Here is a 22,570-nt window from a genome sequence, read left to right as displayed (position 1 = left end):
TGCAGGGCCAAAAATACTTGCAAATGTCTATACAAAAGGCTGGGTCATGAGGCTACACAACACCCTTTTACTACCTAAAGCCCTACTTCAGCTTTGGATAAACTTGGAAAAAGTAAATACTCCTGTCAAGTTTGTTTTTTTTGTGGTTGTCCATGACCCCACTAGGGTGATCTCTCTTCCCGAGACAGCAAATGAAGGGGACATTTCATTTGGGCAGGAAGAAGCAGACCGTATTAAAAACCTGACACTGGTTCCAATCCAAACCTTCCCATTTTCCTGAAAAGTGTTTTGTTGACTGCACTGAAGAGATTTTCCAGTCCTGGGAGGAAAGGGGTCTTTCCCATCGGGGGTCACATATGGCGCTTTTCTACTGCATGGAACCGAACGGTTCGGCTCGCTTTTGTGCTTTTCCACTGCTGGTACTGCATGGTATAGTGTAGGAACGGTTGGTACGGTACGGTGGCGCTTTTCAACTGCATGGAACCGAACGGTACGGCTCTCAAAAACAGTACCTACTCGATTGTGGTTCCAACAGGTACCATAACCGATACCATATCCCACATTCCTTTGCATGCAGTCACTACTAGCCACTGATTGGTCAGAGAATCCCACCCACCCCGTTGTTATCCCACCCACTTAACTTTAGTACTACTTTAGTGGAAAAGCAAACCATACCGTACCATACCGAACCGTTCCAACACCGTACCATGCGGTACCAGCAGTGGAAAAGCAAACAGGGCCAAGCAGGGCCGAGTAGAGCCGAGCCGGTACTTGCAGTGGAAAATTGCCAATAATGTACTAGAAATCTGATAGGGGTTCTGTTTTTCTCCACTCTAGCCAAAGAGGAAAAAAAAACATTTTGGCTTAGTTTGTGCTTTATGTTTACTGAAGATAAATCTTAAAAAAAAAATAGTCTTTTTACATTTACTTTCACATAGCAAACCAAAATCTAAGCCAATCACATTTAAAGATGTTCCTGCTTCCTTGTCTTTGTCCACAGTATGTGTAATACCAACATTCCTTAAAACATAATACACACGTTCCACATCTAAACCAAATTGCATTCTATCTCTACAAAATAGTTAATGAAGCCTTATGAGACCCACCAGACTGGCCCCCCTAGCCTCATGGACATCAAGAGGGGATCACCGTGCTTCTGGCCAGAAGTACCAGACTTTGAAAGACTAAGATTTTAGGGGAAAGGCACTCACGGATTAACAGATTGTCAACCAAGCAATAATAGACTCATTCAGCGAAATAATTAACTTATTACAAGAGAGAACACTGGTTCAACAGTCACAGCTCAGAAGCACACAGGCTATATTTGTTGTACAAGTCCTTCAGCACGGAAGGAGAGCACAGGACAAAGTAGAAAGATACAGAAGTGAAAGGGGGTTTATGTCCTTGGAAGAGTTTCAAAAGGAAACTGCTACTTTTCATCCTGATTCAGGACTATGGGGGATCATCTTTATTCCAAAACATGTCTGTGTCTTCCCAGCAAGGCAGATTAAACAAACTGCATCAGATCGGTATTCTGTTTTCAAAGTAACATTAATGCAGCCAGCTTTAAGACAGTAGTGGACTTCTAGTTATTAACAGAGAATGTTTTTGGCAGAAGGCCACTTTGGATATTTCCCCCAGGAGAAGCTTAACGTAGCACTCCATCTAACTCCTTCACTGCTGAATGGGCTGGCTTCACTACAAAGCCACCAAAGTGGTCATCCCACTCACAGGAAAAGCAGCTACCCATTCTTCTTCTGTGGCATCAGTTCTTATCATGCTGTACAAATCTTTTCATGAAATATGAGCAGTTGGTGTCATTAGTTCACAGATAGTGACAAATTTTTACTATGTTACCTGGGTACATGCCAAAACATTTTTTAAAGGTAAAGAGGATACTTTGAAGAAAAATAACCAAAAATAGCACTTGTCCTCTAGCCAATCACTAGGTAAAGTGTAATGCCTCGTGCACACGCAACGATTGTTGGCCGTGAATTTTCGGCCAACGTCCGATCGGCCGATTGTCGGCTTGTTAGTATGATGCTTCCAACAACCGACTGCGACTTTTCGGCCGAACAAAATCTGGTGTGCGTGCTATAAAATTTTTGTTGGCCGTCAAAACAACGGCCGATTTTCCGTCAGTCAGTACAGATTTCGGCAGACAAAAATCAGATGAGCAAGACTGGGCATGCTCAGAGAAGAAAAAAACACACGGAAAGTAAACCAGCACATGACATCACTTCTGAATTTGGTTGTTGCTGGCCGAGAAAAATCATGTGCAGTCTAGAGCACATTTCAACCAACACAACACTGGACAAAAGACAGCTGATCGGTCGGCCGATAATCGTTACGTGTGTACGAGGCTTAAGTTCAGCTTGACAAAAAAAGCAAAACTATGCTGTCCCATACATGTATAGCAGCATAGTGTGCTAAACATACCTATGAGCCAGAGCTCCCCTTTGGTTATACAACAAGCATGCAGTTGTAGCATGATCCTATAGACTTTAATGGGTGCACGTTTGGCAAGCAGCATCACCTAAAATTGCAACATGCCAAAATAAATTAGACCCGTCATGAAGCATTGTGGCTGCTGCAATGTGTATGGACCTTCATTTTGAAGGTATGTGGTCAGGGGTAAGTAAAAACACAGACCAACTGCCAGTTTTTTTATACTTTGCCACATGTGAACCTAGCCTAATGGGCCATACACACTAAGATTTTCTGAAGACTTTTTCCTTTAGATTTACCAAAACCAGATAATATGAGGTCAAACCTAAACACATTTAATTTGTATGCAATCTGGCAGGCCCTTGCACTACATAGAAAAGGTAAATCTGAAGGAAAAAGTCTTCAGAAAATCTTCTAGTGTGTATGGCCCTTAAGAGTAACATTTCCAGGTATTTATTACATTTCACAAAGATCTCAGTTCTCTTCCTGAAAATGCCTTCATCTTCTTTTTAATTTCAGGAGGACGAAGCCAGGCAGGGCTGCCAATAGAGGGGGGGGGGGGTGGTAGAGCCATCCTCCTGTACCCCATCAAATTAGCAGGGAGCGCAGGGGTAGAGAGGGGACTCTTTAAATACCTTTGGGTTGTGATTTCTGGAGATAAATTAAAAGTTCCCAAGGCCACATCAGTTCAGAAGCAGGGGCCAGAGTCAGAGACAGGACTATTAATCATTTTGTGGAGCAGGTAGAGTAATCCTTTGTGGCACAGCTCCTGACAATTAAATTAAAGGTCCACCCTCTTCTATAGCAATCCTCCGGGGCAAGCCAGAACTTTGTCGGGGGCTGCAGCATGGAGGATTATTTCCCAAAAATTAGTAAATAGTCCCATCTCTCTTCACAGCCTCTGCTGCTGAACTGGAGCCCTTGGAACTTTTTTTAAGTCCTGGAAACCATCACTGACAGGATAACTGTGCATGTGTAATAAGGTATTTAAAATTCTAAGTTCACCTTTTTTTTTTTTTTCTAAATTCCAGCTCCCCCATGCACCAATATAGCATTATTGTACTTGCAAAAATAACTGCAAAAATAAAACTGCTTTCCATTTATTCTACACACGCTTACCTCCCTTTTTTATGGCTGTTTTAAAACACTTCTCTATTACTTCTGCCTTACTTCCTGGACAGACTAGAGGTCATGACACAGAAAGAAGTTGACCAGCTGACCTCAATAGCACACTGCATCATCTACCCTCCTACCTACCCACCCATTTCCATGTGCACTTTTTTAAATGAAGTGCAATCAATCCGTGATCACCGTTCTCTACTAAATACACAGGCTTTCATTTTTTTGTTCCTACCTTAACATTAATCTTGCATAGATCGTTCATTTAGCATTTTGGAGGTGTGCAGGACTGAGATGAGATCACAGATGTAAATCCTGATATTTACTTCTTGGCTGTTTCCAAAAATGTCTGATGCATATTAACCCTCGGCTTCATCCTTTCACCATGTGACTTGCTAGAAAGTTACAATGGTGCACATGGATTACTGGGGGGGAGGATTTTAGAAATGCTACCTTCTGCCTGCAGCAGACCAATGACATCATCGCAACAAAGTCACTGCTGGAGCGCAAGGCTAGCCGCATAATGATGTAAGCTACAGCTTTTGTTTGAGGAAAAACATACTGTTGCCATAAACTGTAAAGTTATTGATACATCCTTGCTTAGTTTTCTTGTAATACCCTTAGAGTTGCATAAATAAAACTGAACTTGTGTGAAAATCTTTATCAGGTATAGACGGGATTGGTTTATTGTCAATGGTTCTAGTTCACAAATATAATGCTGGCAACATACCGCTTTTAGAGTGAGGTCACACTGAAAAACAAGTTCTCGGATTTGTGTTAGGATTTCACTCTTAACAGTTTCCATGTCATTCCTTTTTAGTTCCACATCTGCCACACAGCCTTTGTAATTTTCCTTAGCTTCTTCTGCCTGCCAAGCATAAAAAAAATAAAAGAAAAACCTTCAAGACATATCCAAGAATACGTATCTAAGAAATTCATACTTCAATCAGACTTGGAAATACATGGGAAGACTAGTGACAATCTTTCATCTTGGCATTGAGTTCACATACCAGACCACCTTGTTTGGCAACATCCTCTCCTAATCACCAACCTAGTAGTCTGTGGATATATTAATCCCGAGGCTGTATTTTTTATCAACTCCGTATTGACACCCCCAGCGATTCGCATATGACAGTGTAAACTGCCTGGGATTTGAATGCGATGAGGGAATCCGAAGTGAATTCGCAGGGTTCCCAGATCGCATATATGTGAACCGACACTAAGACAGGTTAATTTGGTTGGTAAGCAAACTGGTTAGTGAATTGAGCTGGGAATTGTTTCTGTTTTTGTCTCATAAGAGGAAGATAGCTTAGAATTAACAAACTGCTTCAATCAGAGTCTTAACACAGGTGTTCTGTCTTGCAACAAATTCCTTTTAAACATGTCAGTGACAATCTATGCACATCTCTGAATCCGAAAGAAATTATTTATGCCTCTTGCTTTTCAACTGTTGCAGTCTACAATAATCATTAGAAGCCTAAGCAAGTTAGATGAAGATCTGAATGAAGTTACACAGCACAAAACATGGAAAGAACTTTCAGTGCTACTCAGAAGCACTGTGAACGCCCTGCTTAAATACATACTTCTGTAAACCTCAGGTAAATGCAAATTAAATGTCTGCCTTGAGCAGAGCTACATTGTTTCTTGGATAGGATTAGTAGACCAATGAATGATTTTATTTGCCTGAAGCAGAGTATAGGCATGTTGAAAAACCATTCCTATGTTAAGGAGTACTACAGTATAGATTGTTCAATTTTACAGTTGCATTGCACAAATAAGTACACAAGCATGCAACTATTTACTTGAAAAGAGTATTGAAGTAAGAGCACCTTATGCAATCCATAAGTAAAAAAAAAAACAAATTATTTTTTTCACAGATCAACCAATCTACCATATTATAAACTGCTGTGGGTAGCTGCACTCTGCGCTGTATTTCTGTTCCTTGCATCCAGCACAACTATTTCTCACTACTCAATCACATTTCACAAGACTGTGTGTGAAGGGACTAGACTACAGGAATATGGAAGTATTATTTTTGCTTGGTAAGCACAAATGCTGCATGATAGCAAATTAAAGAAGGCTGCAGTGTCAGCTCCTTCAGACAAGTGCAGTCCACAGTACAATATACAGAAAAGTTGTTCTTTTGAATTCTTATACAGGCCAATTAGCTCAGTGAATGTTTATTGCTACAGAGTCCACTAAATGTTCATCACGTGTCAAATAAGACCCAAGAGCCAAATCTAGACCGCCATGTCATGTGGCCCTCGCACCTCTCCTGCAGCTCCACCCTTGTCTCTGCCCTCTCCTGCAGCTTCCCATTGTCTCTGCCTTTTCCTGCAGCTGCGGCTCCCCCCTTGTCTCTGCCCCCACCTTCTGAGCAGCTGGCAGCAGAGAGGACGACAGAACTCCTTTGCCAGATCCTGCACACTCCTTTGTGCAGCCGTAGAGAGTCTCAACTCTGTTTTGCCCCCCCAGCCTGTTGACACAGCCTGTGAATAAACTGAGTCCAAAACCCGTGATGTACATTAAAAAGGCTGCTGTATCACTAGTGTTCAATACTTGATCATACACAATTAAAGTAAACCATTCCTTAGAACCACATTTTCAGTGTTCCAATTATGTTCATAACACTTATCAATTAGAAAAAAATACATTTCGCTACTAGTTTCTGCATATTGCGCTTTATCATTTTAAATAGGCCAGTTACAGTCTTACAAAATGATTCAGCTCAAATCTACCTTCAGTAATGCCTCTTCCTCTAGACGCCGTCTTTTCTCCACTTGTTTGCTGCCATCCTTCATGAGCCCTCCAGACAAACTAAGCTGCTCTTCTTCGGCACGTATCGTGCTTAATTTTGCTCTTTCATGCTCATCTTGTCGTTGAACATTCAGCAACTTGGCTTTCCTTAAAGCAGTTTCCAGTTCTTGCTACATGAACACAGAAATTTCAGGTTAGAAATAAATATTCCTAATGCTTTATTTATTACAGGTATTAATATAGCACCAACAATTTATGCAGCACTTTACATACTGTATAAATCACATTTGCCCTCGCCCTCAAAGAGCTTACAATCTAAAGCTCCCATCGCACATACAAACACACTTTCTAAGGCCGAGCCAAATAACCTACCAGCATGTCTTTGGGGAGAAAAAAATCTAAGTACCCCAAGAGAACCCGAACGGCAATCACAGGGAAAACATGCAAACTCTATGCAGATCATGTCCTGACGGACTTTAGATCCAAAGACCCCAGTGCTGCAAGACCCTATTGCTAACCAGTAAGCCACAGCATGGACCCAAGGTCTATCTTCATGCCAGGATCTGAATAAGATGGACAGGATATTCTGAACATTAGACCGGCTTCCATTGAAAAGACTGTGGTACACATGTACTGAAAATAAGACAGTCCCTGATGAACCAGCCAGTTTTTACTATGTGCGTACCTGGCTTAAATTTACTTAAAGTAACACAAATTGATAATGCTATTCTCTAAAAATAATCCATAATCACTCAATACTTGATGGGCCTGTAATCTATTTTTCATTAAATTATTTCTTAGGCCCCTTTCACACTTGCACAACCTGAAAGTCACGCCATTTGAAGCAATGCCTGTGTATAATGTCAAGTCGCATCAAAGTCTGACCAAAGTAGTGCAGGAATGACTTTGAAGTTGCTGGGACTTGAAGACACACAGATATAAATGGTATTCATTGGAAATCATGGGGTATGACTTGCCATGTGGCTTTGCAGTATCAAGTCGCAGGTCACACAAGTGTGAAAGGGGCCCTAATGTGTTTTTCTGCTGCCTTGTAACATCCTCTATGAGCTTCTGAACCTCTTCTTTTCCCTTTCACTTCTGTCTGTTTGGAACAAGCAGTGCACAGTAGTTGGGGCATGTGCACTGCTCCATGCATACTACAAATCCCATAGTTCATATCCTAAAGGAACTTGGAGATGTGGAGGAGGATGGGAGCAACAGAAGGTAATATTTTGAGTTTAGAACACATACTTGAATAGAATATCTTTTTTAAACCAGAGTTTAGTGTCACTTAAAAAAAAGAAAAAAAAAGCAATCAGCAAAAGGGATATAAACAATCTTTAACCTGATGCATTCCTTCTACTGCTGTATCCTGGTTTAGCATACGTTTTCCGCCTCCAAATGCCCCCTCACATCCACCGATGTAATCTACCGGTGCAGTGGGGGTTAATACTACTAAGGTAGTTGTGGCAGGCACTCCTCAAGAGTACCTGACTATGCCTGCACTTTCTGCCCAACTCCTCCATTCATAGAGTCTGTATTACAGCTTGTATGAATAAAACTTAAATGAATGTATAATTTAAAGGTCTGCCCCCTTCATTCACAGGCTGTATCATTTATAGAACATAGAAGCTGTAGTACCGGTATCTATGAATGGAGGAGCTAGGTAGGAACTTCGGGTGGGCACAGTTGAAAGCTCTCTTAATTTCTCATCATGGCTCCCACAGTTCTATTAGGTTGGGGCATTGTAGCAATAAGATTTCTGCTAAACCAGGACACAGAAGCACAAGGGAGAAATCATATTAAAAGTAAGTAATATCCCTTGTGCTGGTTTTTCATCTATTTTTTTTTTTTTTTAAGTAAAAACTTAGGCTTTAATTTATATTAAAGGAAAAAAAATACAAGGACACTGGAAACAATGGCATGAAACAAATTCACTGAGGAAGATGAAGGAAACAATCACATATTAAGTTAAAACTATGTGCACCAACCATTTTCTTCTGTTCTCGCTGCCAAAGTTCTTTCATTTCCTTCCTTTGTCTGTCGAGCTCCGATCTTCGAGCTTGAAGAGGCTGCAGCCAAAGTAAGACTGTTATGCTGTTTGCATGTTAAATCAATGTATGCTTGAAAACAAATGCAAGACCTACAAAGCACACTGTTTGGGGAAAAAAAGTGAACTTCACACTTTGATAACAGCCAATCACTAACAAGAAAATGCACTTGTGTATATATACACAGCTGCCTAATACATACATTCTAAATAACAAAAGAATTTCCATATCGGAATGGGAAATGTTGGGGATGAAACTAATAAGGACAGGGATATGACAGGGGGCAGAATGTGCAGGAGAGGAGTGCGGTTGGTTTGATACCAAGCAGTATGCACAGGAAAAGAGCATATAGTGTTCTATAGTGGGCAGTAGGAGCAGGAGAGGAGTGCAGTTGGTTTGATACCAAGCAGTATGCAAAGGAAAAGAGCATATAGCATTTTATAGCGGGCAGTAGGAGCAGGAGAGGAGTGCGGTTGGTTTGATACCAAGCAGTATGCAAAGGAAAAGAGCATATAGTTTTCTATAGCAGGCAGTAGGAGCAGGAGAGGAGTGCGGTTGGTTTGATACCAAGCAGTAAGCACAGGAAAAGAGCATATAGTGTTCTATAGCGGGCAGTAGGAGCAGGAGAGGAGTGCGGTTGGTTTGATACCAAGCAGTATGCACAGGAAAAGAGCATATAGTTTTCTATAGCAGGCAGTAGGAGCAGGAGAGGAGTGCGGTTGGTTTGATACCAAGCAGTATGCACAGGAAAAGAGCATATAGTGTTCTATAGCGGGCAGTAGGAGCAGGAGAGGAGTGCGGTTGGTTTGATACCAAGCAGTATGCACAGGAAAAGAGCATATAGTGTTCTATAGTGGGCAGTAGGAGCAGGAGAGGAGTGCGGTTGGTTTGACACCAAGCAGTATGCACAGGAAAAGAGCATATAGTGTTCTATAGCGGCAGCCGGAAAGAAGTGCGGAGGGTATGACCGAAGGCTGTATTTGCAGGGGAGGAGTGTGGACAGTAGGAAAGTATGTGTAGGGGGGAGTATTGTGAAGGGTAGGGGGCTATATGGGTGGGAGTAGCGCGGAAGGTATGACAGCAGACAATATGAGCCATTGTCTGTGAATATAAAAGCGGGCAGTAGGTACAGAAAAGGATTGCAGATTGTATGGCTATGAGTCAATATATGCAGGAAAGTACTGTGGAGGGCATGCAGGGAACAATATGTTCAGGAAGAAAAGCACGGTTTATGGCAACAGGCAGTATATGAAGGAGAGTATAGCGCTGAGGGTATAGCGGGAGAAATTATGTGCAGGTGAAGAGTGTGGATAGTATAATAGGAGGGAATATGGTACAAGAGAATTACGGAGAGGTATGACAGTGGGCAGTATATGCAAAAATGGGGTGTTGATGGTATAACAGCGGAAAAACGTTTATTCTTTTGACTCATCAATTGTAATTACTGACACTTCCATAATTGGCAACGAAATCACGAAACAATATGGCCATAGCCATACAAGTAAATTAAAGGAGTAGAAAAATATGCCCCATAAATTGCTTGACTCCTTTTTCCAAAACGAAGTAACTACAGAGTAGAATCGGAGCTGAGCTCTTCACACAGAAGGTCTTTAAAAAGGAAAATAAATAAAAAGCAGTGTCCAGAAAACAGGCCACTAAACCTAAAGAAAGGTATTTTGATTGTGAGACAGTGGGTGTAGTGGGGACCATGAGAGTGTGTCAGTGGAATTAGAGACAATGGATGTTGGGAAAAAAAAAAAAAAAAGACAGCAATCATTTTTCAGGTTATTAGCAGGTACCATATCATTGGAGCAATTACAGAGGGGACAGTGCTGGGGATGTGAGGCAAGGCTTTGTTGCCGAGGATTGTTTAAACAAGAAATGGGACAGTGGAGTTGAGATTTCCACTGGACCAGAGTCGGTGATTAGGAGACTTATATTTGGCATGGTGTACTGTATGAATGTAAGGGGAACATTCTACATGTGCTGGAGACTGGATGCTAAAGGGTAACATACGTGCTGGGGCCTGGCTGCTGCGGGGTAAATGCACATACAATGGGTATTGGCAGCTGGGGGAATAATGTACATAAGCAGAACTGGTGCTGAGAAGTTAAAGCATATACACTGGGTGTTGGATGGTTTACCTACATGAAATGGGCACTGAGCGGTTAACATACATGCCTGGGGACTGAGCACTGGGTGCTTAGGGGTTAATGCTAATATAATGGGAACAGGTCACTGAGGGATTATTGTAAAAAACTTTGAATACGGTATTTATTACTGATAAATTGATGCACATACTCTTGAAGCAAATACATTGTAGACAGATCACTGAGGGGTTAACACTTAGGACTGAAGGGGTTAGAAGATGGTTTAATGCACATGTGCTGCAAAATGGTCACTGTTAAGTTAATGCTCATATTCTGCTAGTGTAAAACTAGTTTTGCCTACTGGAGGGCATCCTAAAGTGTAAATACAGGAAAACGCCCCCCCCCCCCCCCCCACCTCTTGTAACCCGTCTTGTTTTTTTTTTTTTTTTGCTCTTTGCTTTGAGCCCTATAAGAGATTTCCCTTTGCTTCCTGCCCATACATAAAACAGGAGGTGAGAGAATCCGAGTGTGTCAACCAGTGTCCTCATTGAAGATTTCCCCTCTATTGCTGTCCTGGTGTCAACCCAAAATTTGTGATTCTCTTTTCGTTCGATAATAACCAGGAAAACAGGGTGAATCTCAGGAACAAGTACAGAAATAAAAATTGACAAGTGTTCTAATCCCTGAAAAATAAAAAGTTACACTTTAATGCTGGTATGGATATTCGGGTGTAATGTGTGTGTGTGCTTGGGGAAGAATACAGGCGAGGAACCAAGGTTGCATCCTAATATGCACACAAACCTCAATTACACAATAGGAAGTATTGAGAAACGTTACTTCTGCAGAAATGGGAGACAGCAGAGACTGCTGCTGAAATGAGTTTCATTCTTAGTGCTGAACCTCCAAGACTGTGTCCAGGTTCAGTATGCAATGTCTATAATGAGGACATGGAAATGTTCAATGTGCAGTTTGTGTAGTGTGAGGGTATGACTGTAGATAGAGGAGTCTTGGAGGAGATACTGGAGATTGTGTGCTATGGAAGGGATTCAGGAGAAAAACCAAGGCATGTGCTGAAGGTGGGTTCTTACCGGGAAAGACCAATGAATATGTGCTGTAGGTGGGCTCCCACTGAGGATAGACCAATGCTTGTTGGAGTTGGGATCTCAATGGGGAAAGACCATTGTGTGTATGCTGAACGATGCATACAGAGGAAAAGACCAATGTGTGTGCTGGAGGTGAAATCTCACTGGGGACATATTAATGTGTACTAATTTGTGTGCTGGAGGTGGGATGTAAACTTAAACATACAAACATTACATAAGCAAATAAAATATTTCACAATATACTGTACTAGGTTTATTAACCAGGCAAGAAAAAAATAGCCAATTTAAAACTTAACTCATTAAAGAATACACATATTAAAAATTCGTAAGAATAATAATTAATAAAAGGTTCAGCTATTCCCTCACTGGTGATTAAAGGCTTCTGTAATGTTTCAGCCAGCAAGGAAGTGAGGTTGTATGAGCAAGTACTTAGTGGTCTCCTTAGTGATCCAGTTGATGGCGAGTTGCAATTAGTGAAAGTATCAATAATGGTCGAGGACATACAGACTTGGTGGTAAACCAGCATTTGCTCCAGCCATGGTTTGAAGTTATTTGAAACATTTAAAAAGCCTGAAAAAGCATCTCTACTTTAGATGCTGGATTCAAAAACGGCGAGCAGGGGGCAGGACTAGACACAACATTACCTGATCTTTCTTATTACGGACTTACAATGGCTTATTCTGTACCATGTCTCTTTGTGGAGGTGGCCAAAATAAGAGGCAAGGCTTTTGCTTTTTCATATCAGTTTCTCCAACAAGAACGTTGAGCAGCACAGCAGTCAGTCCACCAGAGCTCCAAACATCACTCCAAATCTCCTGTGATCAGCAGTCAAAGCAAGCAGTGCCAAAAAGCTGGGTAAACACTTAGGTTTTTTTTTTTTCGCTCAACCAGTGAGTTGGTTGGACAAAAAGAAGATTCCTGCATGTGGATGCAGGAGATCTCTCCCGCTGAGCTATTTTGACGGAAGGGACTATCCTCCCACCACCAGATGTAACAATCTGTTTCTATTTAACAGAGATACAACAGAAAAACCCTCTGGGTGGGACTTTTAAGGGCAATGGGTAGACAAAGTATGAATTTCAAAAAAGTATAGGAAAAGAGGAAAAAAAGGAAAAGAAAAATTCTCAAAAAATATGAAGTTTATTGCATGAAACATGTAAAAAAGATCACATGAATCCAGAGAGAACCTCCGGATTGGTTAAAACAAAATGATGCGGTTACACATTGTGGTACTGGTCTGTGGATCACCTTGCATAATAAACCCCTCTGCATTGTGTATCAAGTACTTCACAGATACTCCCGTGACAAGCGGGGGTCACTTACTCATGCCCCTTGTGGACGTTGGGGGTGCTCAGGATCTTGGCCAGTGGCCCGCTCTGGTACTGACTGATTTCAGCCTTGTATGAAATACTCCGGCTTGGTTCTTTTAAACATGCGGTTGCTTCATTCCAAACACCAAAGCATCTGTGATTGTAGACATCTGTACATAGCCATGCTCATGTAGACCCCTGAGGAAGAATTTGACCTCACCATTTTCTAAATGCCTTGGGTCTTAGCTATCTATGTTTTTCACAATGTGCTCTTTTCTTTTGTCAGGTGTTGTGTATGACATTGTGTAACCGCATCATTTTGTTTTAACCAATCTGGAGGTTCTCTCTGGATTCATGTGATCTTTTTTACATGTTTCATGCAATAAACTTCATATTTTTTGAGAATTTTTTTCCTATATTTTCTTATACTTTTTTGAAATTCATACTTTGTCTACCCATTGCCCTTAACCGCTTGCCGACCGCTGCAAGTACATATACTGCGGCAGTCAGCCCCGTTCAGGCAAAATGACGTACCGGTACATCACTCGCCTGTGAGCCAATAGGGGGTGAGCGCGCCCCGCCGGAGGCGCGCTCCCACCCAGCTCGTTTACAGACACCTCCGCGCGAGTGACCGGCAGACCCGATGTCCGCCGGTCACTTGCGATCGTCAGTTACAGAGGGAGAAAGGCAGGCGGCTAATGTAAACAAAGCCATCTGTCATTCTCCCGTGTAAGTGCAGAGATCATAAGGTCCTGCTATGCAGGATCGTATTTCTCTGCAGTTACACACACAGCCACATCCAATAACAGTAAGAAGAACGCCCCTAGGGACACACCTTACCCCTCCTTCTCAAGTAAAGTTAACCCCTTCCCTGCCAGTGTCATTTTTACAGTAACAGTGCATAGGTATAGCACTGATTACTACTGTAGTACTGTCAAAAATGTCAGTCAAGGGTCCGATCTGTCCGCCGCAATGTTGCAGTCCCGCCAAAAAAAAAAAAAAAAAAAAAATCGCAGATCGCCGCCATTACTCGTTAAAATAAACAACAAAAATGACAAAAATCTTTCCCTTAGTTAGTAAACGCAATAACTTTTGCGTAAACCAATCAAAATACGCTTATTGCAATTTTTTTTTACCAAACATATGTAGCAGAAAACAAATTGGCCAAAAATGTTAAAAAATTTTGATTTTTACATTTTTTTGGGGGGGGAATTTCATATAAAAAAATGTGAAAAATATTATTTTTGCAAAATTGTCGCTTTTTTTGTTTATAGCGCGTGATCAAAAAATCGCCCAGGTGATCAAATACCACCAAAAGAAAGCTCTGTTTGTGGGAAAAAAAGGAAGTCAAATTAGTTTAGGTACAGCGTTGCACGACCGTGCAATTGTCCGTTAAAGTCACGCAGTGCCGAATCGCAAAATAGGGCCTGGTCAGGAAGGGGTTAAAATCTTCCGGGGCTTAAGTGGTTAAAAGTCCCACCCAGAGGGTTTTTCCTGTTGTATGTATTGATTTTGGGATGTGGGCACACTAATCTCTATTTGGCTCCAGTGTAAGGCAATTACTATTTAACAGAGAGGGGTACACACAGCTTGCAAATCAGCCAGTTCCTGGTAGGCCAGCCAAATTCCGATACATGTATACCCATCCTTAAATCTCACACTGCAGGTACACAGCTATGAGGTTGTAGACAGAGGAGGAACAAAGCGCTCACACACCAGGAAGTGCTCTGCTATTTTTCAGGAGGAATTCCAGGAACCAAGTATATTTTTCAGAGTACTACTTAGGCTCAACTAACAATTTGATTTTTTATTTAATCGTTATATAAAAAAAAAAAAAAAGTGATGTAATAATCATTAAAGTTTTAAGCCAGTTTAACAATTTCAAGCCATTGCAGTACAAGAAAGAGATGGCCCTACCTGGATGAATTTGTTACTCTGAAGGGCAGTAATTGTTTGCAGGCACAGCTGGCTAGCTTCAATGTCGTTCTGAAAAGCTGCCGTGAAAATTGGCTGGAAAGGCATAAACTCCTGTAAAAAGTAAAGGCGTAAGTTACATTTCTAATTATACATGGAAAGGATAATTCTACCAACACAAACATATAGGCATATAACCTTACATACAAAAAAGTGTAATAAACAATGACTTGCAATTACACAGTAGCAACCATCTAAAATTCAGTTGAAATAAAGGAAACTAAGGTCGGCATTGTTTACCTCTGAATATATTAGTAGCCTAGCTGTCACGTGATCTTTTTACTGCTATACTTCATGTTCGTGACCCAGAACAAGTATGAAGGCAAGAACTTCTCCAACTGTCCTAATCTACCCACGTCTTATTTTTTGGTGACTTGAAATACTAAAACATCAGGTCAGCAAAGATGCAAGGAAACTAGCATTATAGAAAGGAGGTCTGATTATATCACATTTACCTGAAAGCAGATCAGTGAAAAATTAATTTGGATTTCCTTATACAGCTTACGATTGCAACTTGCTTTTTGTTTGATTAAACTCAATAATGCGGATATTAGAGGTTTCACATACTGCATGACTTCCACATTAAAAAGGCAAAAAATAATTTAATAGTTGCTCTCAGAAAACATTTGGAAAAGTTATGCTGCTGTGTATGCACAACTGCTCAGTGCACTCAGATTGAACTGGCGTAGAAAGTGAAATGAATCTCAATGTTAAATGTAGTAACTGTAAAACTAATCTCTGAGCAATCGCTGACTTCACCAAGAATGTTCCTATTCTATTTCTGATATGCTTAGCACCTGGGAAAGTGATGAGCTCTACTATACTGTGATTATTGTATAGATCAGAGGTCTCCAAACATTTCAGAGCCACATATTCTAAAAGTATTCACAAGCTGAAAAAAAAAATCAGTTTCGTAAATTAATAAATAAAATTTAAATGAATGAATAAATGTGCTACAAGAAATAAGTCAGAAGTCCTCTATCGCATCAGAATCCCCTCCCCCCCACCACCACCCCACATACGGGTCCCCAGAGTCCCTCCTTACATCACGATCCCCATCAGAGTATCCCCTTACAGATGGGTCCCAATCAGAAGCAGGAACCCCTTGATTTGAATCCTCAGTCTGTGCACCTGAGTCTGAGGATACCACACTGACCCTAGCTTCGGGCTGGATAAAGTCTAGTACAGGCGGTCCCGGGGGTTACAAACATCCGTCTTACAAACGACTCCTACTTACAAATGGAGGGAGACAACAGGAAGTGAGGAGAAATCTACCCCTAGGAAGGGAAATTCACTCCTGGAAGAGTTCTCATAGGAAAAAGTTGTCTCCACTGAAGCTTTATCACCAATCCTTGTTTCCGCAACCCAAAATGTTCAAAATCCAATTGACATAGGGACAGAAACTGAGGTGATATCTTCTGAACAGGGGCACAGACCGCAAAACAAATGGTACAGGGGTGTTAACCCTTCCTAATGCTATCAAAAAAAAACTACACTTAAAAAATGTACCTGTTCCGACTTACAAATTCGACTTAAAGCGGAGTTCCACCCAAATGTGGAACTTCCGCTCATTCACTTCCAGGAATGGCGCCGTGGCGAAGTGAGGACCCCTCCTCCTACTCCTCGCCGCCGAACCAATCCGAGTGCACAGCGCACTTCGCGCATGTGCAGTAGGGGCCCGCCCATGAAGCCGCAAGGCTTCACTGCCGGGTTACCTGACCGGCAATGGCGGCGGGTGCACCGGACAGCCGATGGAAACATTGCCTGCGGTGCGGACATCGCTGGACTCCAGGACAGGTAAGTGTCCTAATATTAAAAGTCAGCAGCTACAGTATGTGTAGCCGCTGACTTTTAATTTTTGGAGGGGGGGTGGGTGGAACTCCGCTTTAAGAACAAACCTACAGACCCTATCTTGTTTGTAACCCAGAGACCGCCTGTAGTGTTCCGAATATGACCTGTTTTTTTTTTAATCATGGCTAAAGAATCTGATCACAGACACTGAATTAGACAAAACTTCACATTAAACTCAGCTTCAATGGATGTGAAGTTTTAGGAGCCACTTCACCTGTCAATAATGGAAGGGGTTGTATGATTTTTAGCAAAACAGAGAAAACTCAATTGTCAATATTCAGGACATGATGAGGCTTGTGGTGCGTAAAAAGAACATTTTTGTTAAAATGAACAACCACTAATAGATTAAAAAATAAAAATGCACCAGCAGTTATACATGTAACAGTGGTAAGCTTAAATCATATTACCTGTGGAGCAACTATAGACTTTGCTGTTTCGGCCATTTTTGCAAGATTTCTAGCAGCTTCAGCTTCTGAAATGAGGAGGACATACTTTTTAAACAACTTATCCAGGGGGGGGGGGAAGACATTACTGAGTAACATTCAGTGAAACATCTAATAATTTAGAAATCACATTACTGACAGTCTAAAGCACAGACATGGCAACAGAATTAATTCCAAAGCTTATTAGACACTGAGAGAAGGCACTCACCCACACTAAGCCTTTTCTCTACCCAGGCCAGGATATCCTTGGCGTATTTGGACCATGCTTTTGCATACGCCAGCGCAGATTCCACACCGCTGTCATTCCGCATGAGCATGTTATCCACTTCTTCTGCACGTAGGTTCCCTGAAAACAACATGTAAAGGGAAAATAAAGGATTTCTAATCGGCAGCCCCACGCTGGCTTGCAGGCAGTCCTGGCCAACAGAGACTGCTCAAGTAACTCTGATCTTGGATAGTTCTATAATGCTGCTTGACACTAAATAGGATTGACAAGGGTTTTAGAAAGAAAGGGTCAGAGACACAAGCAACTTAGATGAGCCTGTCACCTGCCATATGACTACTAAAATACTTGAATGTGCATACTTGAAAGGATTGACTTTCTAAGAACAAAACTGACAAATCCAAATACAGATTTGTTCTAGATTTGCACTTCAGAAAAAAAAAAAAAAATCCTTGTTTACAGCTAATGGATGATTTCTTGTCATTAGTTTTGCTCCATGAAAAATCTGGTGATCTACGGCCACCTTAACTCTGGAAGAACAGTTTGTGGTCAAAGAGGGTGGAAATGTCTGAGTTTGCCTCTAGGGAGGCATTTCTCAACCAGGGTTCCCCCAAAGGTGCTAGGGGGTTTATAAGGAATGAACACTCTCAGTATCCACTGACATCAATGATCTTTTAGCCCTAGGTAACAGGGGCATTCTTCCACTGATCATCAACACTGGTGTACTGAGCGGAACCATGAGAGAACAAAAGGTAAATGACAGAGGAATAAATGAGGAGCATGGATACCTGTCTGTACCGTTTGTCACTCTGCAGATTACCTGAGGTCATTCTTCCTTACAGGCCTTAATTTTTTTGGAATCAAGAAAAAGTTTTTTTGAGATAACACACACAAAATAAACACATCGTGTACACAGTCAACATTTTGTATAAAGCAGTACAAAACAAAACAGGTCACAGCCTGATATCATAAACCCAACCATAGGCCGAAGCCAACAATGACATATCAAACCTTAAGTAATAGCAATAACCGGAGCAATAGCGATAAAGCCCCCAGCATCTGAAATACAACCCAGAGCCCACCCCCCGGTGTTAAATCAGCAGACGATCCAGTCTCAAATCTATTGGGGCCACACCACAAAACTTTAAAAAACTTGGAGGGGGAACCCCTATGTTGATAGATACACTCTTCCATACGCAATTGCTCCAACCACATCCTACAAGAGGGGGGGTCTCGTGCTATCCAGTGTCTAAGAAGGAGTAGGCGGGCCTGAAACAGGGCCCTTGCAGCGGCCTCTCGCAAATATTTGTCCTGAACAATGTGATCAAGGATTCCCAATAGACATTGGCTAGGATCTTGTGGGATCTCCAATTCTAAGACCCGATTGATCGTGGCGGTCACTACTGACCAGTACCTATGCAATTTCAGGCATCTCCATAGCAAGTGCACCAAATTTCCCACGGCACTCCCACATCTACTACACAAGTTTAGGTCACAGTCCCATGGCGTGGAGCCTCAGTGGCGTGTGGTGAGGCCTTAACTTAATAACTATACAGGGACTCTATGTGTTTATGGCTACAGATCTGGACTATTCTGGGTAAGGACACTTCGATTACATGGAGTGCACTTTATACTGTATGTACCGGCCAATGTGTTACTAACAGATGCATGTCTTTATACATGCATATTGGTCAATAAACCCAGTTTTTATATATATATATATATATATATATATATATATATATATCCACTGCCACTGATCGTTTTCCGTAGGGAATGCCTGTTTTACCATAAACAACTTACAAGCAATATCCAAATGACTGATCTCTTCAGCAAAGTGACACTATTGTGATTGAGTACAACAACATTATCATCAGTGTCCAACTATTAAAGGACTTTCTGTTTGATCTGATACTCTCGGTGTATGCTCTCTTTGTATGTACAAGTTTGCCTACCATTTATTATAGGCTACAACATGCCCTTGTTAATATATACCCCCCTTTTATAAATTAGCTTGCTGCCTTTAGTAAGTGATAACATGCATTCAGTATAATACATCTTTTTATAAATCTGTATAGCTTTTCATTTCACCTTCGGGACAATTTCCAACATATCTCCTTTTGATTGGGCATTTGGACTATCTCCCTACAATAGCCACATATTAGGAGGTTTCCCGTCTGCAATACTAGTGTGGTATGTACTGAGGATATTTAGATCATCTGCTGCTATAACTCCCTCACCCCACATGATTATGACCATGATCTTTGTATTACTTTATCTGTACCACCCAGGTTGGCTAACTGTATCTACTCCCGCACACTCCCCCAGTGTAAAGTATTATTGGCACCCTTTCTGAATTCGATACTTGGTGGTATTGTTAACCAGGGTGAGCATTTGTGATTCTCCACAGCTATCAAACGATGTGTAACAAAAGAAATCTATTTATTTTTTCATTGGTTGTATATTGTGGACTTATGTATGTTTTGTCCTTGCAGGACTTTGGTCCTTTCATGTTCCTATACTCCTGAAGAAGTGGCTTCTGGCCGCGAAACATGTTGAGTGTGGCCCAACTGCAGACTAGAACCTGGATACATGTTGTATTTTTACAACACAGTTAAAACTGTACAACTGCAATTGAGCCTCTTGAACTGACCAATTATTAATGAACGTATAATGTACTATTGATTGTCATATGTTCTATTTTTTTTTTTTCATTAATTTTGTTATAAAAATTTTTTTCTAATTTTATCCAATTGTTCATGCTTTTTCTATGGTACCATGAAAATCCTACGTGCCCCACTTCCCTTCCCTTCTTTTTCTTATTGTCCTTTGGCCATTGTTGCCTAAAACATGTTTACTATGACATGGGATGAAGGTAGGTTATCTATAGTTTAAAGAAGACACTATTTTTAGTGTCTATCAAAGTAAGGGAACATTTCTCCACTAAACACCAAAGTAAAAGGGACACTACAATTTCCATGTGTTTCTTCTCTGGTCATTTATTTCACTGAATTATTAAAAATAAGTTTGTCTCAAATCAGAGAGCATAGCGGTGTTAAAAGAAAAAAAAAACAAAAAACGCTGCTCTGCTTTGGATGTCAAATTTGCTAGGTATGTCACATTCCTCATTTTTTTCTTTTATGTATTAGCATTTTATTAGTATTATATCTACAACTTACTGATTCAGTTAATGCACCTTGAGATGTAGATGTAAATAATTTAGCATTGGTTCACAGAGACCCTTAACATTTTTTTAAGGGTTCTTGGGTGTTAAAAAAAAAAAAAAAAAAGAAAAAGCTGAGAAACACTGATCTGGGGCTCCAGTAAGAATTGTAAGTCTTTCGCCATTTCTTTTTTATCAAAAGCATTTTAACTATAAAAAACAAACTGCTTCTAACACATATTTACACAAAGCTGATTAAACCATGCAAATCTGCATTTAAAGTCTTTCACCTGATTTTCACCGCCATTTGTGACCTATTCAAGATCTTGCAAGCTCACAATTTCTATGTCTCGCTAAAGTCATATTAAGCCACAAGGCTTTCAGCATATAGTTTTATATGAAAGACAACATCCCTAGTATTCCTTTAGATGCGAACGCCAGTACACAATTACTACCTTGCAGAGATAAGAAAAGTGCATGCATATAAAATCATGCCAGGGATGGTTTCTTTAAGACAATATGGGGGGAACTTTTTTTTTTGTGCCACTCCTTCCTTCCCCCACTAAGCACATTTTCATTATTTGTATCTCTGACTATTGAAGGATGGCACCTGCTGTATAAAAAATTATGATTTCAGGATAACTGGCATTGAATCAGTTGGTTATCTAAAGTAAAAGTTTATTTTCAACACAAAGATCCACTTATTTATTAAAGTAGCAGTTTGTGAGTTGAGCTTGTATTAATAATACTCCTCAAATTACGAAGAGCTAGATATGTTATTAGATTAAACAGGCCCATCATTGTATCAAACAGAAAGTAATTTTTTTTTTCTGGCAGCACAAAATTGCCAACCCACGTCATACAAAAGCAGCCAGCATTATGTTCCTGTGGATCTCCTTGAATCCTAAAGCCCCGTACACATGTCGAAATTCGGCCGGGAATTTTCATCCGACGACCGATCTGCCGATTTTCGGCTTGTTAGTATGGTGCTTCCGACAACCGACTCCGACTTTTCGGCCGAAAAAATCCTGGTGTGCAGGCTATATAATTTTTGTCGACCGTCAAAACACGTCCCATTTTCGTCTCATTAGTACAGATTTCGATGGGGAAAAATCTTATGAGCAAGGCTAGGCATGCTCAGAGATGAAAGAACACATACAAAGCAATCCAACACATGACATCACTTCTGAAGTAGAATTCTGTCATGCGGGAAAATTCGTGTGCAGTCTAGAGCACATTCCAACCAACAGACACCACTCTGGACAAAAGACGGTCGACCGGTCGGCGGAAATTCGTTGCGTGTGTACGAGGCTTAAGTCAAGATATACACACACAAGGCCCAACTTCTGTTCAAGTTGAGGTCACTTGAAGTCCCCTTCCATACAGCTATCAAGTCACAGCCTTGGGGTAACCACATGTTACAATCTGGCTATACAATCTTTTTACAATCACTTTTAGGTTTTCCAAATCTATGCAATATGAAGACCTACGGTGCCTTGAAAAAGTATTCCTACCCCTTGAAATGTTCCACATTTTGTCATGTTACAACCAAAACCGTAAATATATTCTATTGGGATTTTATGTCATAGACCAACACAAAGTGGCACATAAATTTGAAGCAGAAGGAAAATGATAAAAGGTTTTAATTTTTTTTTACAAATATATATGTGAAAAGTGTGGCGTGCGTTTCTATATAGCCCCCTTTACTTTGATATCCCTAACTAAAATCTTGTGGAACCAATTGCCTTCAGAAGTCACCGAATTAGTAAATAGAGTCCACCTGTGTGTAAATTAGGCTCAGTATAATTACAGCTGTTTTATGAAGCCCTCAAAGGTTTGTTAGAGATCCTTACTGAACAAACACCATGAAGGCCAAGGAACATACCATACAGGTCAGGGATAAAGTTGTGGAGAAGTTTAAAGCAGGGTTAGGTTATAAAAAAATATCCCAAGCTTTGAACATCTCATGGAGCACTGTTCAATCCATCATCTGAAAATGCAAGTATGGCAAACCTGTAAACCTACAAGACATGGCTGT

At 40.9% G+C, this 22,570-nt stretch overlaps 1 protein-coding gene across 2 annotated transcripts in view; it reads right to left on the bottom strand.

Moving 5' to 3' along the window:
- ARHGAP29 (Rho GTPase activating protein 29) overlaps nucleotides 1-22,570 on the bottom strand; it is a 241,177-nt gene that overhangs the window by 29,542 nt on the left and 189,065 nt on the right. For both annotated transcript variants that reach the window (XM_082265500.1, XM_082265501.1), the window contains 6 exons: nucleotides 17,355-17,492; nucleotides 17,111-17,175; nucleotides 14,796-14,906; nucleotides 8,316-8,396; nucleotides 6,306-6,494; nucleotides 4,298-4,435 (listed from right to left, as the gene is read on the bottom strand). In XM_082265500.1, coding sequence (XP_082121626.1) covers nucleotides 4,298-4,435; nucleotides 6,306-6,494; nucleotides 8,316-8,396; nucleotides 14,796-14,906; nucleotides 17,111-17,175; nucleotides 17,355-17,492 — 722 coding nt within the window. The remainder of the gene's footprint in view (nucleotides 1-4,297; nucleotides 4,436-6,305; nucleotides 6,495-8,315; nucleotides 8,397-14,795; nucleotides 14,907-17,110; nucleotides 17,176-17,354; nucleotides 17,493-22,570) is intronic.

The sequence above is a fragment of the Pelophylax lessonae genome, assembly GCF_965119305.1.
Source record: "Pelophylax lessonae genome assembly, chromosome: 8".
Classification (NCBI taxonomy): domain Eukaryota; kingdom Metazoa; phylum Chordata; class Amphibia; order Anura; family Ranidae; genus Pelophylax; species Pelophylax lessonae.
Note: the sequence above shows the minus strand (reverse complement) of the source record. Positions and strands in the feature narration are given on the sequence as shown.